Here is a 16,845-nt window from a genome sequence, read left to right as displayed (position 1 = left end):
GGACCATATGGAGAAAGTGGAATGCATGTATCAGAATGTGTAAAGGTTAATAGTATTGTTTGTTTTTCTCAGATGATAAAAATGATAAGGGAACTCTTATACAGATCAACAAAACTGAAAACTCTCGACACCTCATCCGGTGGGTAATTTTCTTGTATTTGTTTCCTTTAAATTTTATTTGCTTTCTGTCCCTATTTGTGTCGAGGCATGCCTACTTTTTACATTGCAGACATTGTCATAGTCGGTGAACACAGGTAAAACGTCAATGGATGGATATAAAAAAATACCCCCAATACTGTTGCATGAAAAGGAAAATTATCTTTAGGGACAAAAAGGTCTTTTTTGTCCCAGGTTGTAAACATGTTGATTTTTGCTGTAAAGTTGGGCATTTTAACATTGCGGGTTTGTGTATCAGACGTGCCTGCTTTTTTAAACTACAGATGACAGTTTAACATGTCATAGTCGGAGAAAACAGGTGTAAAAAATGAAATTTATGTGTATATGTAGTCCACTAAATTGTCCATTAAATCTGAGTGGTCTGCTGGAGACACATGATAGACACAGGTGTAAGCATGATATGTCTCAGCTGTCCAGTTGTGTTTGGATCACTAAAACACATATTGGCACCAGGTGCAAACAAAAACTCAAAGCTTGCTGTGAAAGAGGCCTGTGACTGCTTTAATCAGCACTTTTTATAACTTAAAAACAGTCTGACTCTTCTTTGTCTGTCATCTCACCAGCTTCATCCGTCTTGTTGACTATTTGGTTGTCAACACCTTGCACACGTTGATGGCGAGCGCTGTGGCAAAACTACTGTCAGCACTTCATGAGCATGTACGTCGAACGCCCAGCCACGACATTATTCAGAGCTGGAGCCAGCGCCCTGAGGCTGCCACTGACCCTCCGGAAGAAGAGGTTGACAAGCAGGTAAGGCGTTGTTTCAACATTATTACGATATTACACTATTAACATCAGGATTTCCTACAAAGTCATTTATTTGTGGTAGCTCAAGATGATAAAAACATGTGTTGCCACAAATAGATTTTTTTTTTAAGCTGTACCATTCATAAGGAGTGTTGTTGAAATGCAGATACTGTTCGGTTATGCATTACACCTCTTGGAGTGCAGAGTGCACTCTGGGCACAGAATGGAGCAGCAGAATGCCAGGCATTTTGCAAGAGAACCTTAACCATTCATTTTGCTGGGTCTTAAAGTTTGCATTCAGTCACAGCAGCTGCTCTTTTCATCCATCAATCTGATCTGATCAGATTAGCTCTGAATGAATTGACAAATCAATTATCCAGCCCCCCTGTTGACAGCTACCACCACACATAAACAGCAATACCATACACACCAATTTTAGTTACAAGCAGACTCAGACCAGTACTCAGTTTTGGTTTTGATTGGTGTGTTTTATTTCACAGTCTGTTGAGTCAGAAACTCCCCGTTTCCAACCTATGTTCATCTCTGAGCTCATACTGGAGCCAAATGCTTTGACCTACAAACCCTCTGAAGAAAACTTTCAGGTTAGTTTTCCAAATTATTACAGTCTTAATTTATTACCCATTTCTTTCCTATCTACAGTTTACTCTTTGTTGATTCCTACAGGAGACTGTTGCAGAGATCATTGGGAGCATTGAGAAAACGGTGATGTCAGTCAAAACACTTACGGCAGATCCCGACTTTGATTCAGTGACAGAGCCTGGAGACTGCGAGGTAGCAAAAAAACAACTAACCACCTCAACCTGACAGCCCTGATGTGTATATTCAGGATAATTTAGCTGTTTTAAATGTTATTGATGTCCATATGTCAAAAACAAATGGTGCAGTTAGATTTTACTGATTTAGTTTGTATCTGTGTTTTTGTGTGCGTTTATAAACTTTTAGAAGGCGACAGAAAAATATGAGGATGGCCCCTGTTTGGAGTCCATCTTAGAGAATGATGGCCACATTCAAAGCACCATCCAAGACATAAAGGTCAGTTTTTAATTTGCATTGGTTTGTGCTTTGTCTGTACAGCACTGTGTTTGTATGGGCCTCTCTTGTTTTTCTCCTCAGGAATCACTCCAGTTTGCCTTTGATGCAGCAAGAGTTTACGCAAAGACATTTGAGCATTTTCGGCTATTCTACAAAGAGAATGACAGCCTGGATTTGGATTCATTGCAGCAAAAGGATCATGGTGATGTACTCTACATAAATGTCACTTACAACACAGAGCAGTTCAGAGATATAGTGAGAATAGTGGTTTTAAAAGAACAACTGAAAAGCATTCATTAAGCAAACCCTAAACAAGCTGTAGCATCCAAAATAATGTTGTCCCTTTAGACTTTAGGATGTTGACTTCTTCGATCGTCTCACAGATTTGTCCTTTTTTGGAGAAGCACTCAAGTTATATAACAGTGAGCACGACGAGGCCGTAGCCATCCAACAGAAGAGACATCTGGGCTTACTGCTTATAGACACAAAACAGCTCAAGGAGAACCTCTTGTCTTCTCCGCTTCGCTGTCTGGAGGTGAGGACGAGCAATGTGCAAACATATACTACAAAACGAATAACAGAAAAAGAAGGGGGGGAAATCAAATAATAAAATAAAAAATTAAATCAAATTAGAGCAAAGAAAAACAATAAATTGAGATTTTTTTTTAACCATCACAAACAACTGATTTTAACTAAGGAGCGGTGTGTCCATTTGGTTAATTAAACCTCACTGAAATGGAAATTTAAGCCTTTAGGCCACAGTGAGTGATATATTTGATAGAAATATTTCTAATACAACAAAATATTCAATTAATGCTACAACCAAAAATGTTCAGACATAGTTCTGATTTTCTGTTTTATAAATCAAATTGTATTTATCCATAATCAGTGAATTACCTACAGTAGATGTCTGTCGGCATGCTTCCAGTTTGGAGAAGCAGGTAGGAGTGCCACAAAAATGCACTTTAGCCACCTAAAAAAAAAAGGCCCACCCTAAAAAATTTATCAGTTTAAGTAGGCGCGATTGAGAATTTTTTCACTGCTTTACCTCAATGTCAGGCAGCCCTTTCACTTGGAACCGTCCATTAAGCCTAATACTGTTGTTTTTAAGTGGCTAAAATACATTTTGCTACCAGCCCCTGTCTCCAACAGTATGTTGTTATGCCTCTGTGTCAAAACTCCTGCCTGCTTCTCCAAACTGGGCTGAGCTGACCACCATGTACTGAAGGTTAAACGCGTGTCATGGATAAATACTTCATACAACCCTGCTTATAAAATCCAAACTGTTTCTTTAAAGGCATGTAGGAATCACTGCCCTGCTCTGAACTTGTGCTTCAGGTCATCAATGAGATGCTTACCCGACTGGCTAGGACGAAGCTAGATGCTATCATTGCCGAGGCTTGTGAAGCTCAGTTTAAACTGGAGTTCAGTCCCTCGACCACTGCTGAGTTAGCCAACTCCCTCTGCTTCCTGGATGAGATACAGCAAAGGGTAAGACAAACATTTCACATTCAAAGTAGTTTCTTTGTCAATCATATTTTTATAGCATATAGTCATCAACATGGTTTCTGTGCTTCTCTCCTGTCCCCTCTTGTCACCTCCTCTCTTTTTTCTCTTTCTCAATAGATTCCAGTGCTCGACGCAGAGCAGGAGACAGTGTGTCAGATGTACAATCTGATTAACATGTACTCAGTTCCCACACAACCTGAGGATCTGGTTGTTTACGCCACCTTGGAGCCGTCCATTATCTCATTAAACAGCATTATTGATGAGGCAGCAGCAGAGAGGGACCACAGTGTGGACAAGCTGTGCAGCTCTCTGCACAAGGACATAAAGGAGCTGAACCGTGAGGTCATGAAAGTCAAGCTAAAGTCACAGGTGTGTGGAGGAGCTCTGTTCATTTTTCTATCAGCCATAGCCTGGAAAGGTGTTTTGTATGCTGAGCTTTTGTTGCTCAAGGTGTGTGTGAGGAGTCTCCCCACAAAATTATTAATTTATGGCAGCCTGCCATGATTAAGTTGAAAAAAAGGATAGTTATACGTGCATTGTGTAGGTGCAAGGCTTTTAATAAATCAAATTTCATGAGGGAAAAAGGTAATGCCTGCACACTTACTCCATGCTGCACAAGTTTATTGAAGACAATGTTTTGATCCTGCCTGGATCTTCGTCAGGTCAAATGTTTGAAAAATTGTTGATTGTCAATTGTTAAACTACCCTGAATGATTCAGATGGTGAACCACACCTGCAACCATAGAGCTCGTCAGCCTATTGGTGTGTATAATATGTATAAATATAGATGTGGTTTCGTCTTTTCAAACATTTGACCTGACAAAGATTCAGGTAGGATCTGAATGTTGTCTTCAGTAAACTTGTGTGGCACGGAGTAAGTGTGTAGGCGTTACCTTTTTTTCCATCATGAAAGCCTGCCATAATTCAAACATCTGCTGCCAAAAAGAGATTTTCTATTTTTGAAGCTGGACAATTTATTAGGAATGCTACCATTTGGTTATGCATTACCAAAAGGCAGAGCTTACTCTGGGCACTGAAGGAGCAGAAAAACCTCTGGGGCAGTGAAAGTTAAATTTAACTGTTCATTCTACTGGAGCTAAAAGTTTGCATTCACTCGTAGCAGCTGCTCCTCTCATCCATGAATATGATCTGATCAGTTCTGACCAGGTAAACCGACAGATAAATCACCCCGCTAATCACAAACTGCTGCTGAGGAAAAAAAAGAAATCATGTAGAGCTCCACTTGTGTTATGTTAATGGCCTGCAACACATTTGAATTTAGAAAGAGGACACAATGATATAAAGGGACACACGTACACCAACAGGCACACATAAACTCCAAATCTGTGGGAAACACTGCTATGTATATGTCTTTGCTACATTTTCACTTGCTTGTCTTATTTTTTTTCATGTTCAGGATTCACAAATCCTTGACATCAATGCAGATTCCACCCAAGTGCGTCTGCTGCTGGGGGGTATCCAGATTTCGTTAGACGAGCTGCAGGCTCAGGCCTCTGCCTATACCTCCTACCAGAAGAAATTCAAGGTGCTGAATTTCTTTGGTTCCTTTCAGTAATTCCAAAATTTCGAGTATTAACAAATCTTCTTTGTGTTGTAAAACTGAGTCATAAGCCAACTATCCAGACAAAAATTATTTTCCCCCTCTACCTTCTGACAAATAAAGGTGGAGGTGACCAAGTTTGACACCCTGGAGGAGCTGACTGCAGAGTTCAGACTGAAGCAGCTGCTGTGGGACTCTCTAGAGGAATGGGACTCTTTATCAGATGGATGGAGGCAGGTGAGGTGGAATTAACAAATTGTATGTAAAGGCCATGTAAAGACGCATGCACATGCATGCACACGCGTGCTCTCTTCCAAGTTTAACTGTGGTGTTCCATGTTCACCCATCCCCAGAGCACACTTCAGCAGCTGGACCTGGAGCAGTTCAGCTCAATGGTCAACAAGTACAGCAAATACGTCAACCAGCTGGAGAAGGGTCTGCCACGTAACAATGTAGTGCCAAGTCTGAAGAGCAAGGTGGAAGTCATGAAGCAGAGGGTGGGTTAAATTGATTCCACATCAAAATATGGACTGCAAACAAGTACTAGCAATTTAGCCAGTTGGTTCTTGAGTACATTTTTGCGACTTCGTCTAAATGATACTCTTGTGTTTTCCTGCAGCTGCCTGTGATCACTGATCTACGTAACCCGTGTATGAAACCAGAGCACTGGAAGACTCTGGAGTCTGTTGTGGGGACCTCCCTGAATGTGGAGGAGCTCACTGTGGCTGTTTTGGAGGAGCTCAACATCTTCTCCTATGGAACAGAGATACAGGAGGTAACACATAAATATAGCCTACACTGTAAGCTTTTACTGCTACACATGGGATCTCAGTGCTAACTATTAAAGGGATACTTTGCCGATTTTCAACCAACTTTGTGTCAGAGCAGTGTGGGCAGTATGTTTAAATGAACTGTGGTAAACTTCTAACCAGTGCTCTAAAAACAGGCTGTACTTCTGCATTTCCATATTGTCTGCCGCCCCAGGGTCCCAGCGAATCCTTAAAAGGTCTTAAAAGGCATTGAATTAATCAGTCTAAAAATATGGCCTTAATTGGTCCTAAAATGTCTAAAATAAATTTTTCACAAGTCTTAAAAGTGACATAAAAGGTACGATTTTATTCTGAAATCTTTATTCTTTATTCTGAAATCTCAAAATAATAGGTAACTTAAAAAAAAAGAAAAATTCACAGAATACCCCCCTCCCCCCATTTCGGTTACAGTGAAATCAGTCTTAAATTTTATTGTCCCACCTATGTCATCACTGCAGACATGAAGAGTAGAGAAATAGTTCACGAGACAGACCTGCCTCTGTCTCTGTCTCTCTCTGTCTCAAACTCTGAAATCAGATTAAATGGTTAAATCTATCCAGTGCTGATCGAATGTAGATCAAGATTATGTTATTGCACTGCCTATTACTCCCCTAAAATATTTCTAGAAACATGTCTTAATGTTGTGTTTAACTTTAATAGTGGAGTTTGTGAACAGGAAGTGGGCGCCATATGGCTTACCACATAGTGAAAACGGCGTCTGAAAAAAACATTGATCAATTGATGAAACTAAGCAGTCCTGATCAAAGATGAACCACAATTCTGTTACTGAGTTACATAATTCTTTCTGCATTTTTTTTTTCAGAAACACGTTTTAGCTCACAGTTAAACTGTAATTATTTTTTTTGTTGTCCGCTGTGTCAAACAAACAAGTTCAGATTATGTCACCCAACAGCAGGAGCATTTAGTGGTCTGGTACGGGGCAGTGTATTCTGGAAGTTGTGGGTTTTCTACCTCTTGAGCAAAAGTGGATGCTACTGCCCCTTTTTCTCTTTTATGAAGTCACTTTCTGCTGCATAGATGGCCTTGTTTTATGTGAGGACCCTCTTTATATCAGTGAAATAATTCTTTAAGTTGATCTAACCTACTACCTTGCATTAAATTGATTTTTTTGGGATTTTGACCTTAAAGTCAATTATAGGAGTACCTTAGCTTGTTTATATCTTTACGTCTGACCTGGATAAACATGACTAACACAGCCTTTGACTTTTAGGTGTCAGGACAGGCTTCAGGAGAGGCATCAGTGGAGACCATTATTACGAAGGTGCGTGAAAAGGGAACTACTAAGAATATGCTGGCAGAGTTATGTCTAAACTGCAGCAGCAGTGTACTCTGCCTTCCTGTCTGTAGAATAAGAGAAACTTTTAATCATGCCATTTGGTGTCAACATTTGCCATTTTAATAACTCTCAAGTTGCTTGCAGGTCTTTAAAAAGTCCTAATATGTCTTAACTTTGATGTTATAAACTTTAGGCCTTAAATAGACTTCAATTTGGATTTTGTGAAGTATTCATGGACATTTAATCTAATTTCATTTCATTCATCTTTTTATTTCTTTTTGTCAAAATGAGTCAAGCTCCTCTGTGTGAAAGCCACATTTTTAATGTTACAAGTCTGTAAATATACCACTGAACTGAATATTGTCTTTTTCCTTTATATTTGCACTTTGCTGCTGGAAAAATGTAGATAACCTAAACCACTCTAATAATCATATTCCTGCATTAAACCTACCTTGGCAAAGGACCAAATCTATACTATTTTTAAGTCATTTACAATTTCTGCAAGTCTGTAGTTAATTTGCAGTCCCAAAACTTGATATTTATTTTTAATCTGTAATATATGACAAAGAAAAGCAGGAAATCCTCACATTAGAGAATTCGAGATCATAGAGTGTTTGTAATTTTTACATAAAAAAATGAATGAAGCTATTGATTATCTGTGAATTGAGTAATCAGTGTGTAGAGTAATTGTTGCACTGTTCAGTCTGGAGTTCAGATCTGATGTTTTAATTTTAACCTCTGCCCTCTCAATGAACCGTGCAGGTGGAAGACGTGTGGAAGACCACAGAGTTCACTGTTCTGCCTCACGGCGACTCCAAAGAGGTCTTCATATTGGGTGGCACAGATGATATCCAGGTCGTAACATCATGCAGCACACACACACTCACAACGCAGTCTGTTGTACCAACCTTGAAGAGTTTCATCTGATTTTTGTGTTTTTTGTGTGTTTTTATGTTTACCATGAAGGTACTCCTGGATGATGGCATTATCAGTGTTGGCACGGTGGCATCTTCCCGCTACGTAGCTCCTATCAAGGCCAGAGTTGACAAATTGCTGAGACAGCTGACGCTTTTCAACCAAACTCTGGTAAAGAAAAAGATTGTGTGGAGTGATCTTTAATTTGTGTTATCTGCAAAATATTAAAGGGTATATCAACATGCTAAATGCAGATTTTGACTTTGAATTTATCCTCGAATGTTACACAGTAGCTCTCCCAAACCCCTTGAAAAAGAAATGTAGCTTTCTTAATGTTTACTGAGTTCTATATTCTGGTTCAGGTAAGGAAAGACTAAACAGCATCACATCAAAGACTACTGCTTGTTTATTCTGCCTCCCCCATCTGTGTCTTTATTCTCCCTCTCCTCATTCACGTCCTCTCCAGGATGAGTGGCTCACGTGCCAAAGGAACTGGCTATACCTAGAGAGTATCTTCTTGGCCCCAGACATAAAGCGGCAGCTTCCTGCTGAGTCCAAGATGTTTCTTAAGGTCGACAAGTCCTGGAAACAGATCATGGCGAAGGTCTACAAGATGCCCAATGCCCTTAAAGCAGCCACGCAGCCTGGTATGTAGCCATAAAACTGTAAAAAAAAATAGACAAGCAGACAGAGATGCACAATCACACATGCACTTGATTTATCCTACACAGATCGTTTGGAGACTTTTCAGCAAAACAACACTCTTTTGGATGAAATACAGAAGTGTCTGGAAGACTACTTGGAGTCCAAGAGAGTCATCTTCCCCAGGTACACACACATTCTTGGTGTGTTACACATTACAACAACAGACTTTTACATCATAATTCATCTCCTTTTATCATCCTAAACTGTTTGTTTAAATTTAAAATGTTACTCTAAACTTTCCAGTGAGCGCAGAGGGATAAACATGTGATATGGATGCTGATGTGTCGTGTTCGAACTCTCATAAATCTTATATGTTGTCTATCTGTTTCTTGCAGGTTCTGCTTCTTATCTAACGACGAGCTGCTGAAGATCTTGGCCCAGACAAGAAACCCGCAGGCGGTGCAGCCCCACCTCAGGAAATGCTTTGATGCCATTACACGGCTGGAGTTCGCTTTGCTGCCCAAACAATCTTCTGGTGTCAATACAGGAACTGCGCTGGATACTGGAGAACCGGAGGCAGTCTACAGCAAAGACATCCTCAGCATGGTGTCTCCTGAGGGAGAGAAGGTCAGTTTGAGTCACTTAAACACCTGCAATCATAATGGCACCCCTTTTTTTCTACTTGTTACTCTCTTGTTTAAAGGTACACTTTGCAGGATTGTTGGCTACTGTTTGTAAAAGAGCTGACCCCAGATTCATTCTTGGCATTATGTTTCGCCATATTTAGTTTTTTCTGTGCTGTGTCTCTTGGGTGCCCCCTGCTTACTGGTTGCTCCCTTTATAAAGCACCAACTTCACCTAGGCACTGTGGAGGTACACGCCCATAAACATCCCCAACACAGCAATCAAGGTCTCATAAGTAATAACTAAGAGGGATTTATTCTGTATGAATCTATATACATTGTTTTTTAGAAAAATCTTGCATAGTATACCTTGAAGTTCTTGCTGAGAATGAGAGCGTGAGTGAGTGAGAAAAAATACACTCTTATGCTAACTTCCTTACTGCATGAACTCTGAATGACATGACTTTTCTCACAGAGGATTCACAGTGAACCCTTAATAAGAAAAAAAAGAAAAGATAAAAGCATCTGCATTCCTACTGTAGCTGATCTTGTCCCTCTGTGTGTATGCATAGGTGCATTTGACTAAAGGTCTGAAGGCACAGGGCAATGTGGAAGATTGGCTTTGCAAGGTGGAGGAGGCTATGTTCTCCTCACTGCGACGCCTCAGCAAGGCTGCCATCGCCGATTACCAAGTGAAGTCCAGAGAGGAATGGGTGGTGGCTGGACATCCATCGCAGGTACACACACACACACACACACACACACACACACACACACACACACACAGAGAGAGTCACAAAAACATTAAATGGTCCAGTGCAATCATATTTTTCAGTCACAGACCTTTTTGCTTTTTTTTCCTATAGCGCAATGGAACCTGCTTATAGTGATGACAGTTACAGTAATCAATGGTTTATATGGATACAAAAGTTTGAGGCAGACCATTGCAATGAAATGATTTTTAACTCTTTGAGACCTAAACAAACTGATTTGAATTCTTTTAACGTGGGGAGGATGCAAAAAGCAACTTAACGAGATATGGCCAAGAAATTTGAAAAAAAATATAGTAAAAATGTTACAAAATATACCTAAAATTAAGAAATATAATGCCTGGTCATGTAGGCTAATGCCTCTGTAAAGATACAGCTTTATATCCAGATTCAGAAAACTTTATTGTCTGTTGTGACAGAAAATCATCTTGGACGTGGCTCAACATGCAGTGCAAAACAAACTCGGTCAACAAACATACAGCATATGTTCCAAAAAACAGAATAAATACCTATTACAAATAATTTAGACAGAATAATAAGTACAACTGATGTGTGCAAAGTGGCATTGTTTTTATGTAGATGTATGGATCATTACCTTTTAAGATATTTATGGCAGTGGAAAAGAGCTATGCAGAGGGTGAGTGGGATTACTTACCGTATTTTTAGACAGTTTGACGTGCCACTTACTGGCTCAGGGAATGTTACAAGAAGTGATTCTTCACAGTTACACTGCAGTCAACTCAAATAAGCAAAGGAGTGTGTAGTTCAGCAAAGTCAGTAATAAACACCATGCATGTGATGTGTGACAACTGTGCTGTAGAGGTGTTGAAGATTCAACACCAAAAGGCGGGGATGCAAGGTGGTTGTCTGCTGTAGCAAGCACAAGTTAGCACACAGGCCCGCTTTTATAGCCTGGAAGTCCTGGGTGAGTTTAGGCCAACCAGTGACCCTTCCCTGTCAGCCCAGTGCCTGATGAGGTTGAACAGGACATCCTGCTAGACAGTGGGAGTGGCATCAAAAAATGTAAATGTATTACTACAATTGACAATCGCTTATAGTTATCAGGGGCGGCATGGTGGTCTGGTGGTTAGCACTGACGCCTCACAGCAAGAGGGTCCCCGGTTTGAATCCACATTAGGGCAAGGTTCGGACCTTGGGCAGGGGCTCTTCTGTGCGGAGTTTGCATGTTCTCCCCGTGTCTGCGTGGGTTCTCTCTGGGTTCTCCGGCTTCCTCCCACAGTCCAAAGACATGCATGTCAGGTTAGTTGGTGACATTGCAGGTGTGCACGTGAGTGTGACTGGTTGTCTGTCTATATGTGTCAACCTTTAATAATCACCTGTCCAGGGTGTACTACGTCTCTGGCCCAATGAAAGGGGGGATAGGCTGCAGCCCTCCCGCAACCCTTACGAGGACAAGCAGTTACGGATAAAGTTATCACACATAGTTACCAGAACCTTTTTTTCACTTGTACAGATACATTGTTTTCATAACCATGTCCAAGCACTTCAGTAATGATTGCCACTGTCTAAAGCTTTGATAAATTTTACAGTTAATTTCTATAATTTCAGGTGATGATTCATTGTATGTTTTTTATGCTGTAATTTAAATTTAGTTTGTGTGTGTGTCCACCAGGTGGTGCTGACGATCTCCCAGATGATGTGGTGCAGGGACATGGACACCTGCCTAGAGGGGGACCACGACCACTTTGCTGCCCTGCAGGAATTTGAACTTACTAACTTTGATGTAAATTATACTAATTATTCTATTCTCCTTTACTCTTTCTTAACTGTCTGCTTAAATATTAGATTTGGCAAAACAAATCACTTGTGTCCCCAACTATTTTTATTCTGCCACTTTAACTTTATAACCCAGTAATGTTTGTGCATGTGTGTTTGCGTGTACTCCAGAGGCTGAATGCCCTTGCCGCATTGGTGCGAGGACAGCTGCCTACTTTACACCGTAACATCATCACTGCCCTCATCACCATCGACGTCCATGCCAGAGACATTGTCACCGATCTAGTTCGCCAGAAGGTACAATGGTGCAAACACACTTGGACACAATCGCAGCTTGTATCTATAGCCAATTTTTACACTGCCTGTTCAATGTGGTAGTATTGTACTATTATGCTCTTTGTCGTTCTATAATATAATGGGGGCGTCAGAGTTAGTTGTCTAGCCCTAAAGCTGGTGGCAGCCATAAAACATCATAAGAGTGACTGTCCTCTTCATACTGGAGATTTAAAAAGTAACTTTTAGCAGCTAGCAACTTGCACAAAAAAAAGATCGGCTGTAAATGTACGCAAACTGGGAAAATAATGTGGTCTGAGAGCTCCTTACCCTCAGAGGAGGGGACGAGAAGGCATATAGGACAGAGAAGGTAAATGATTAATACTGCCATGTTATGCCATTGTTATTGTTTATAAAGCACTGCTGACGCATATGTTATATATCACAGTAGAGGCTGACGCTGTTGTGTTAAACCTCATGCCTGTCACACCTCTTGTGTTTTTCAAGATGCTGTTTCTGTAATCACACTCTGGAGCGGCATGATGCTGCCATAATTTGGCTCTGTGTAAAAATGCAAAAGTGGTGTAAAGAAAGGACTTTGTTGCAGTCCTTTAGCGCGGTCTTTTTATAAAAACAGCTTATTTCTGTCCTTTGTTTGGTATAATAGGTGATGGTATTGATTGTGGATTTTTAGGTGATCAGAAAATGTTTGTAAAAACTCATTACCTTACAATAACTTCAGCCCTGTTTTTCAGGTGGACACCAGGTCTAACTTTGAATGGCAGAGACAGCTGCGCTACTACTGGGACATGGACCTGGACACCTGTGTGGCCAAAATGGCTCTGTCCACGTACATTTATGGCTATGAATACCTGGGAGCCTGTCCTAGACTGGTCATCACACCACTCACGGTAACACAATCATACAGTACTGAGACACGCATGACAAAGGCATGATTTATCCTGTCCCAGTGCTAATTTAACTCTTGTTTAACATTGAAACCTTTTTTATGCGTTATGTTGAAAGCAACTGCAGTGGGATAAAACTAGAAACACGTGTTTCTGAAAGTTGCTTATTAAATTTGCAGAGAAGATGGGTTGCATTTTAATGCTAAGATCTTTTAAATTAGAGGTTGATAACTGATTTAAGTTTATTTATATTTTTAAATATTTTTAATTTTTTTTTTTTATATTTAATCAGTGTCACTCTGCATAGACAACAGTTAACATTAATACCATATTACACTTTAAATGTGATCAAAAATTAACATCTAGTATGTGTATTAATACAAAAGTTTCTTATCATTGACCAAACATTGAATATTGCTTGTCATGTTTATGCATTTATGACGTCAAGTTGGCAACTCGTGTTATAAGATAACATTATCGATGTCAGTGTACTCGCCTGGCATGCTTTATAGTAAATGTTTTCTTGCTTACTACAGCTAATAGATGCATGTACTAAAATGTGCAATTACTAAAATTAAATGATAGCTATCAGGAACCAAATAACCACTTCACTCAGGTTGTTTGTAAACCCACAGACCTGTATAGAAAAGACACCAAAATCTAAGCCATAAGCTTCCAAACTGCTACAGGGAGTTAACAGTGTAGCCTACAAAATGTATGTCCTGCAGTAGCTACGAATGTTATTGATACTGTTCTTTATCTCTAACCCTGCTCAGGACCGCTGCTACTTGTGTCTGATGGGGGCTCTCCAGTTAGATCTGGGGGGAGCTCCAGCTGGGCCAGCAGGGACCGGCAAAACGGAGACCACCAAGGACTTGGCTAAAGCCCTGGCCATCCAGTGTGTGGTCTTCAACTGCTCCGATGGACTCGACTACAAGGTTAGCTGTGACAAACTGTATTAATTTATAACCCTCATCTTGGGCTGAGCCGTGATCAGGAGATGGATGAGGAGAGCAGCGAGATGTTGTTGATGGCTGCTGCTGTCTGAGCGGCACACAGGTGGGCACAGTCAGTGAGGTGGGTAGTGACCTGGTCGCAAGGAGAGGGTGGCATGGGCTTGCGTCACCTTGGGAGCAGGATGGAGGATAGACTCGACTCCAGTGAAGAGACACCATGAAACCCTCATTCGGTAGCACCCTTCACTCAGGTGAATGGGTCATAGCAGGCCACTGGAGCTTTGAGTTTCCCAGGCTCGACTGCCGCTTCAGCGAAAAAAGGCTGAAACAGGGAAAAATGTTGCCATGCAGGGGACACCTAGTCTACTGCTCTGGGTGGTAATGGTCACCACATATGGTGCTTCTTCAATCTTTAGATATCACTGCAGCAAACGCTGAAGAAAAATAGGGAGCAGAACCTGGGCCAGGCAGGCTTCTTATACTGCAGTTGAACCTGAGTGAGGCCCAAAGGCTTCAAAAGAAAATCTTCACACCTGCGCATGCTCGCGGGATAAACTCAATAGCAACAGCTCTTAGAGGGCAGAGCCTACACAAAGAAGAAGCGAGCCAAAAACAGTTGCAGAATCAGCAGAATTAGCTTTGGGAGGTTCTCTCACTCTGACTGTACCTTCTCTGTGATACCATTAGATGGCACTATTGCAAAAGCAGTCAAGTGCCAGTGCCAGTTAAAGTACAGATGCACTGTGCAGAGCCTTTAATAGTTGTGTGATCTAAAACATTGCTTTAAGCCATATTTGGTCCTTTCCTGTATGTTTTTCAAGCAATTAGTCTGTAATGTCTCCATGTCCTGTCAGTAGCTGTTGAAGAATGATATGACAATTGCATATTACAGTGATAATAGGTATTATACTATGTCTGGCTAATAGACATGCGTTTATCACGTTAACAATCATATAAAAATCACATGCTGTGATCCAAAGAGATTTAAAAAAAAGATTGCGATTCAGAAAGCCTGTCACTAATCTGCAACAACTCAGGGATATGTATAGGGTTTATTTGTTTGTGATTGAAGTCTTTGAGCTTTAGAATTGCAATTTAATGCTGAGTAGGTGTTTACTTAGATGAGCATACTTGTTTTGAGGTCTCTGATGACAGAACAGGAAAGGTTGCTCCATGTTGCCACAGCGGAGTGGAGAAAGCTTTTATCAAGGCCTTTTCCTGTTGGCCATGGGGGAGTGATGAGGCATTGGTTGGTATGGGTTGGTGATAACCTCCGTGCGGTTTTCCTTGTGACTTGAGCTTAGGGTAGCAATGCATTCAGGTCTGCTCGACAGTTGGGAGTATGCCTCTGCAGTAACTGTCCTGCGAAGGCTCAGCTTGGCGATGACCTAATCCTTTAGGGCATACTCCTCATCCACACCAGTGATCTTTACTGCCTTATTCTGGATAGCGGTCTAAGAGTTGTTTGTGAGGCATTCATCCAGGCAAGGCAGGAGTGCCCTTAATCAGGGTTTTGTAGACGATGGTTTTGCTTCCAGGATCAAACTTGTAAGCCAGTATCCACAGGCCTCATCAAAAAAAATAAATAAAAAAATAAAAAACATAGGATTGTTACCTGCTACCAATTTCACCTTAAGAGATGGATCTTTTGATTTCAGATCTTTAATCTAAGTTATGCACCATTTGTTTACAATGAGTTTACATCAGTTAGTTTCCATTTATTATTATCACTTGTAAAAGAAGCACAATGCTAACCTTCAGCTATATATAAGAATATATATGTATTTTGTTTACCCAAAAACTTTAGATTTGGCCATTAATCTTAAGGCATACTGTACATTTGACTTTAATGTAAAACAGCATCACTGAGGCTGGAGCTGAAAGCACATACTGTCAAGACAGCAGGAAAGCCATTCTCACTGTGTCTGCTGCAGTTAGTTATTGGTAGCAGACACCGGTGTATTAGAGCTGGACAGGGCTTCAATTTGGCACGGCTAGAATCACAACAGTCTGTGGTTTCATACTTTGTTGAGCTTTGCTCCACCGTGGGTTAGCAACATTTAACTGTAACATTTAATTCATGACTGTCCATGAGATATTTACAACTTTAAATTGTTGTTATGTATCATCCATGAAAGTGTTGCACATTACACAGAGTTACACAAGTTTAATGAAGTTTACTCTTGTTTTCAAAGGGGCCCTATTATGCTCATTTTGCAGGATCATATTCATATTTTTGCGATCTACTAGAACAGGTTTACATGCCATAATGTTAAAAAAACAGCGTTTGTGTCATACTGCCCTTTGCTGAGGCACCTCTGTCTGAAACAATCTGTCTGAGCTTCTGTCCCGACACCAGCCTAGTCTGCTCTGATTGGTCAGCTGGCTCTCTGCACATTCAAAGCCCTTTCTGTTCTATTTGTTACAGTGTTATGTCACATTGTTACAGAAGTAAACACCAAAACTTAAACAAGCTTTTTCAGGCAGCTTAGGAGCAGTGTCTTTTGAGGGAGACAGAGCTCCGCTCCGCTTCGCTTAGACTTTGGGCTATATGACTTCAACATGTTTTACAAGCACAAAAATGCTACACAAAACAATGAAGAAAAGGGAAAACCCCAAAAGCATAATAGGGCCCCTTTAAGCAGTCACACTTCTCTCTTTCAGATGATGGGGCGCTTCTTCAGTGGGCTTGCTCAGTCGGGTGCTTGGTGTTGTTTTGACGAATTTAACCGAATCGACATTGAAGTATTGTCTGTCATCGCTCAGCAACTTATAACCATACGAAACGCTAAAGCTGCTAAGGTACACACACACACACACACACACACACACACACACACACACACACACACACACACACACACA

At 40.8% G+C, this 16,845-nt stretch overlaps 1 protein-coding gene across 1 annotated transcript in view; it reads left to right on the top strand.

Annotated features, from left to right (window-relative positions):
- Window positions 1–16,845, top strand: part of dnah6 (dynein, axonemal, heavy chain 6) — a 66,912-nt gene that overhangs the window by 4,538 nt on the left and 45,529 nt on the right. Inside the window, 25 exon segments of the mRNA XM_042485368.1 lie at window positions 73–139; window positions 741–927; window positions 1,425–1,526; window positions 1,609–1,716; window positions 1,888–1,977; window positions 2,059–2,179; window positions 2,361–2,512; window positions 3,316–3,468; window positions 3,604–3,855; window positions 4,904–5,032; window positions 5,171–5,284; window positions 5,401–5,544; window positions 5,667–5,822; window positions 7,088–7,138; window positions 7,916–8,008; window positions 8,120–8,239; window positions 8,535–8,715; window positions 8,800–8,896; window positions 9,109–9,340; window positions 9,909–10,073; window positions 11,740–11,850; window positions 12,015–12,140; window positions 12,872–13,027; window positions 13,801–13,962; window positions 16,645–16,782. Coding sequence (XP_042341302.1) covers window positions 73–139; window positions 741–927; window positions 1,425–1,526; window positions 1,609–1,716; window positions 1,888–1,977; window positions 2,059–2,179; window positions 2,361–2,512; window positions 3,316–3,468; window positions 3,604–3,855; window positions 4,904–5,032; window positions 5,171–5,284; window positions 5,401–5,544; window positions 5,667–5,822; window positions 7,088–7,138; window positions 7,916–8,008; window positions 8,120–8,239; window positions 8,535–8,715; window positions 8,800–8,896; window positions 9,109–9,340; window positions 9,909–10,073; window positions 11,740–11,850; window positions 12,015–12,140; window positions 12,872–13,027; window positions 13,801–13,962; window positions 16,645–16,782 — 3,407 coding nt within the window.

The sequence above is a fragment of the Plectropomus leopardus genome, chromosome 4 (genome assembly GCF_008729295.1).
Source record: "Plectropomus leopardus isolate mb chromosome 4, YSFRI_Pleo_2.0, whole genome shotgun sequence".
In the NCBI taxonomy this organism is placed as follows: domain Eukaryota; kingdom Metazoa; phylum Chordata; class Actinopteri; order Perciformes; family Serranidae; genus Plectropomus; species Plectropomus leopardus.
Note: the sequence above shows the minus strand (reverse complement) of the source record. Positions and strands in the feature narration are given on the sequence as shown.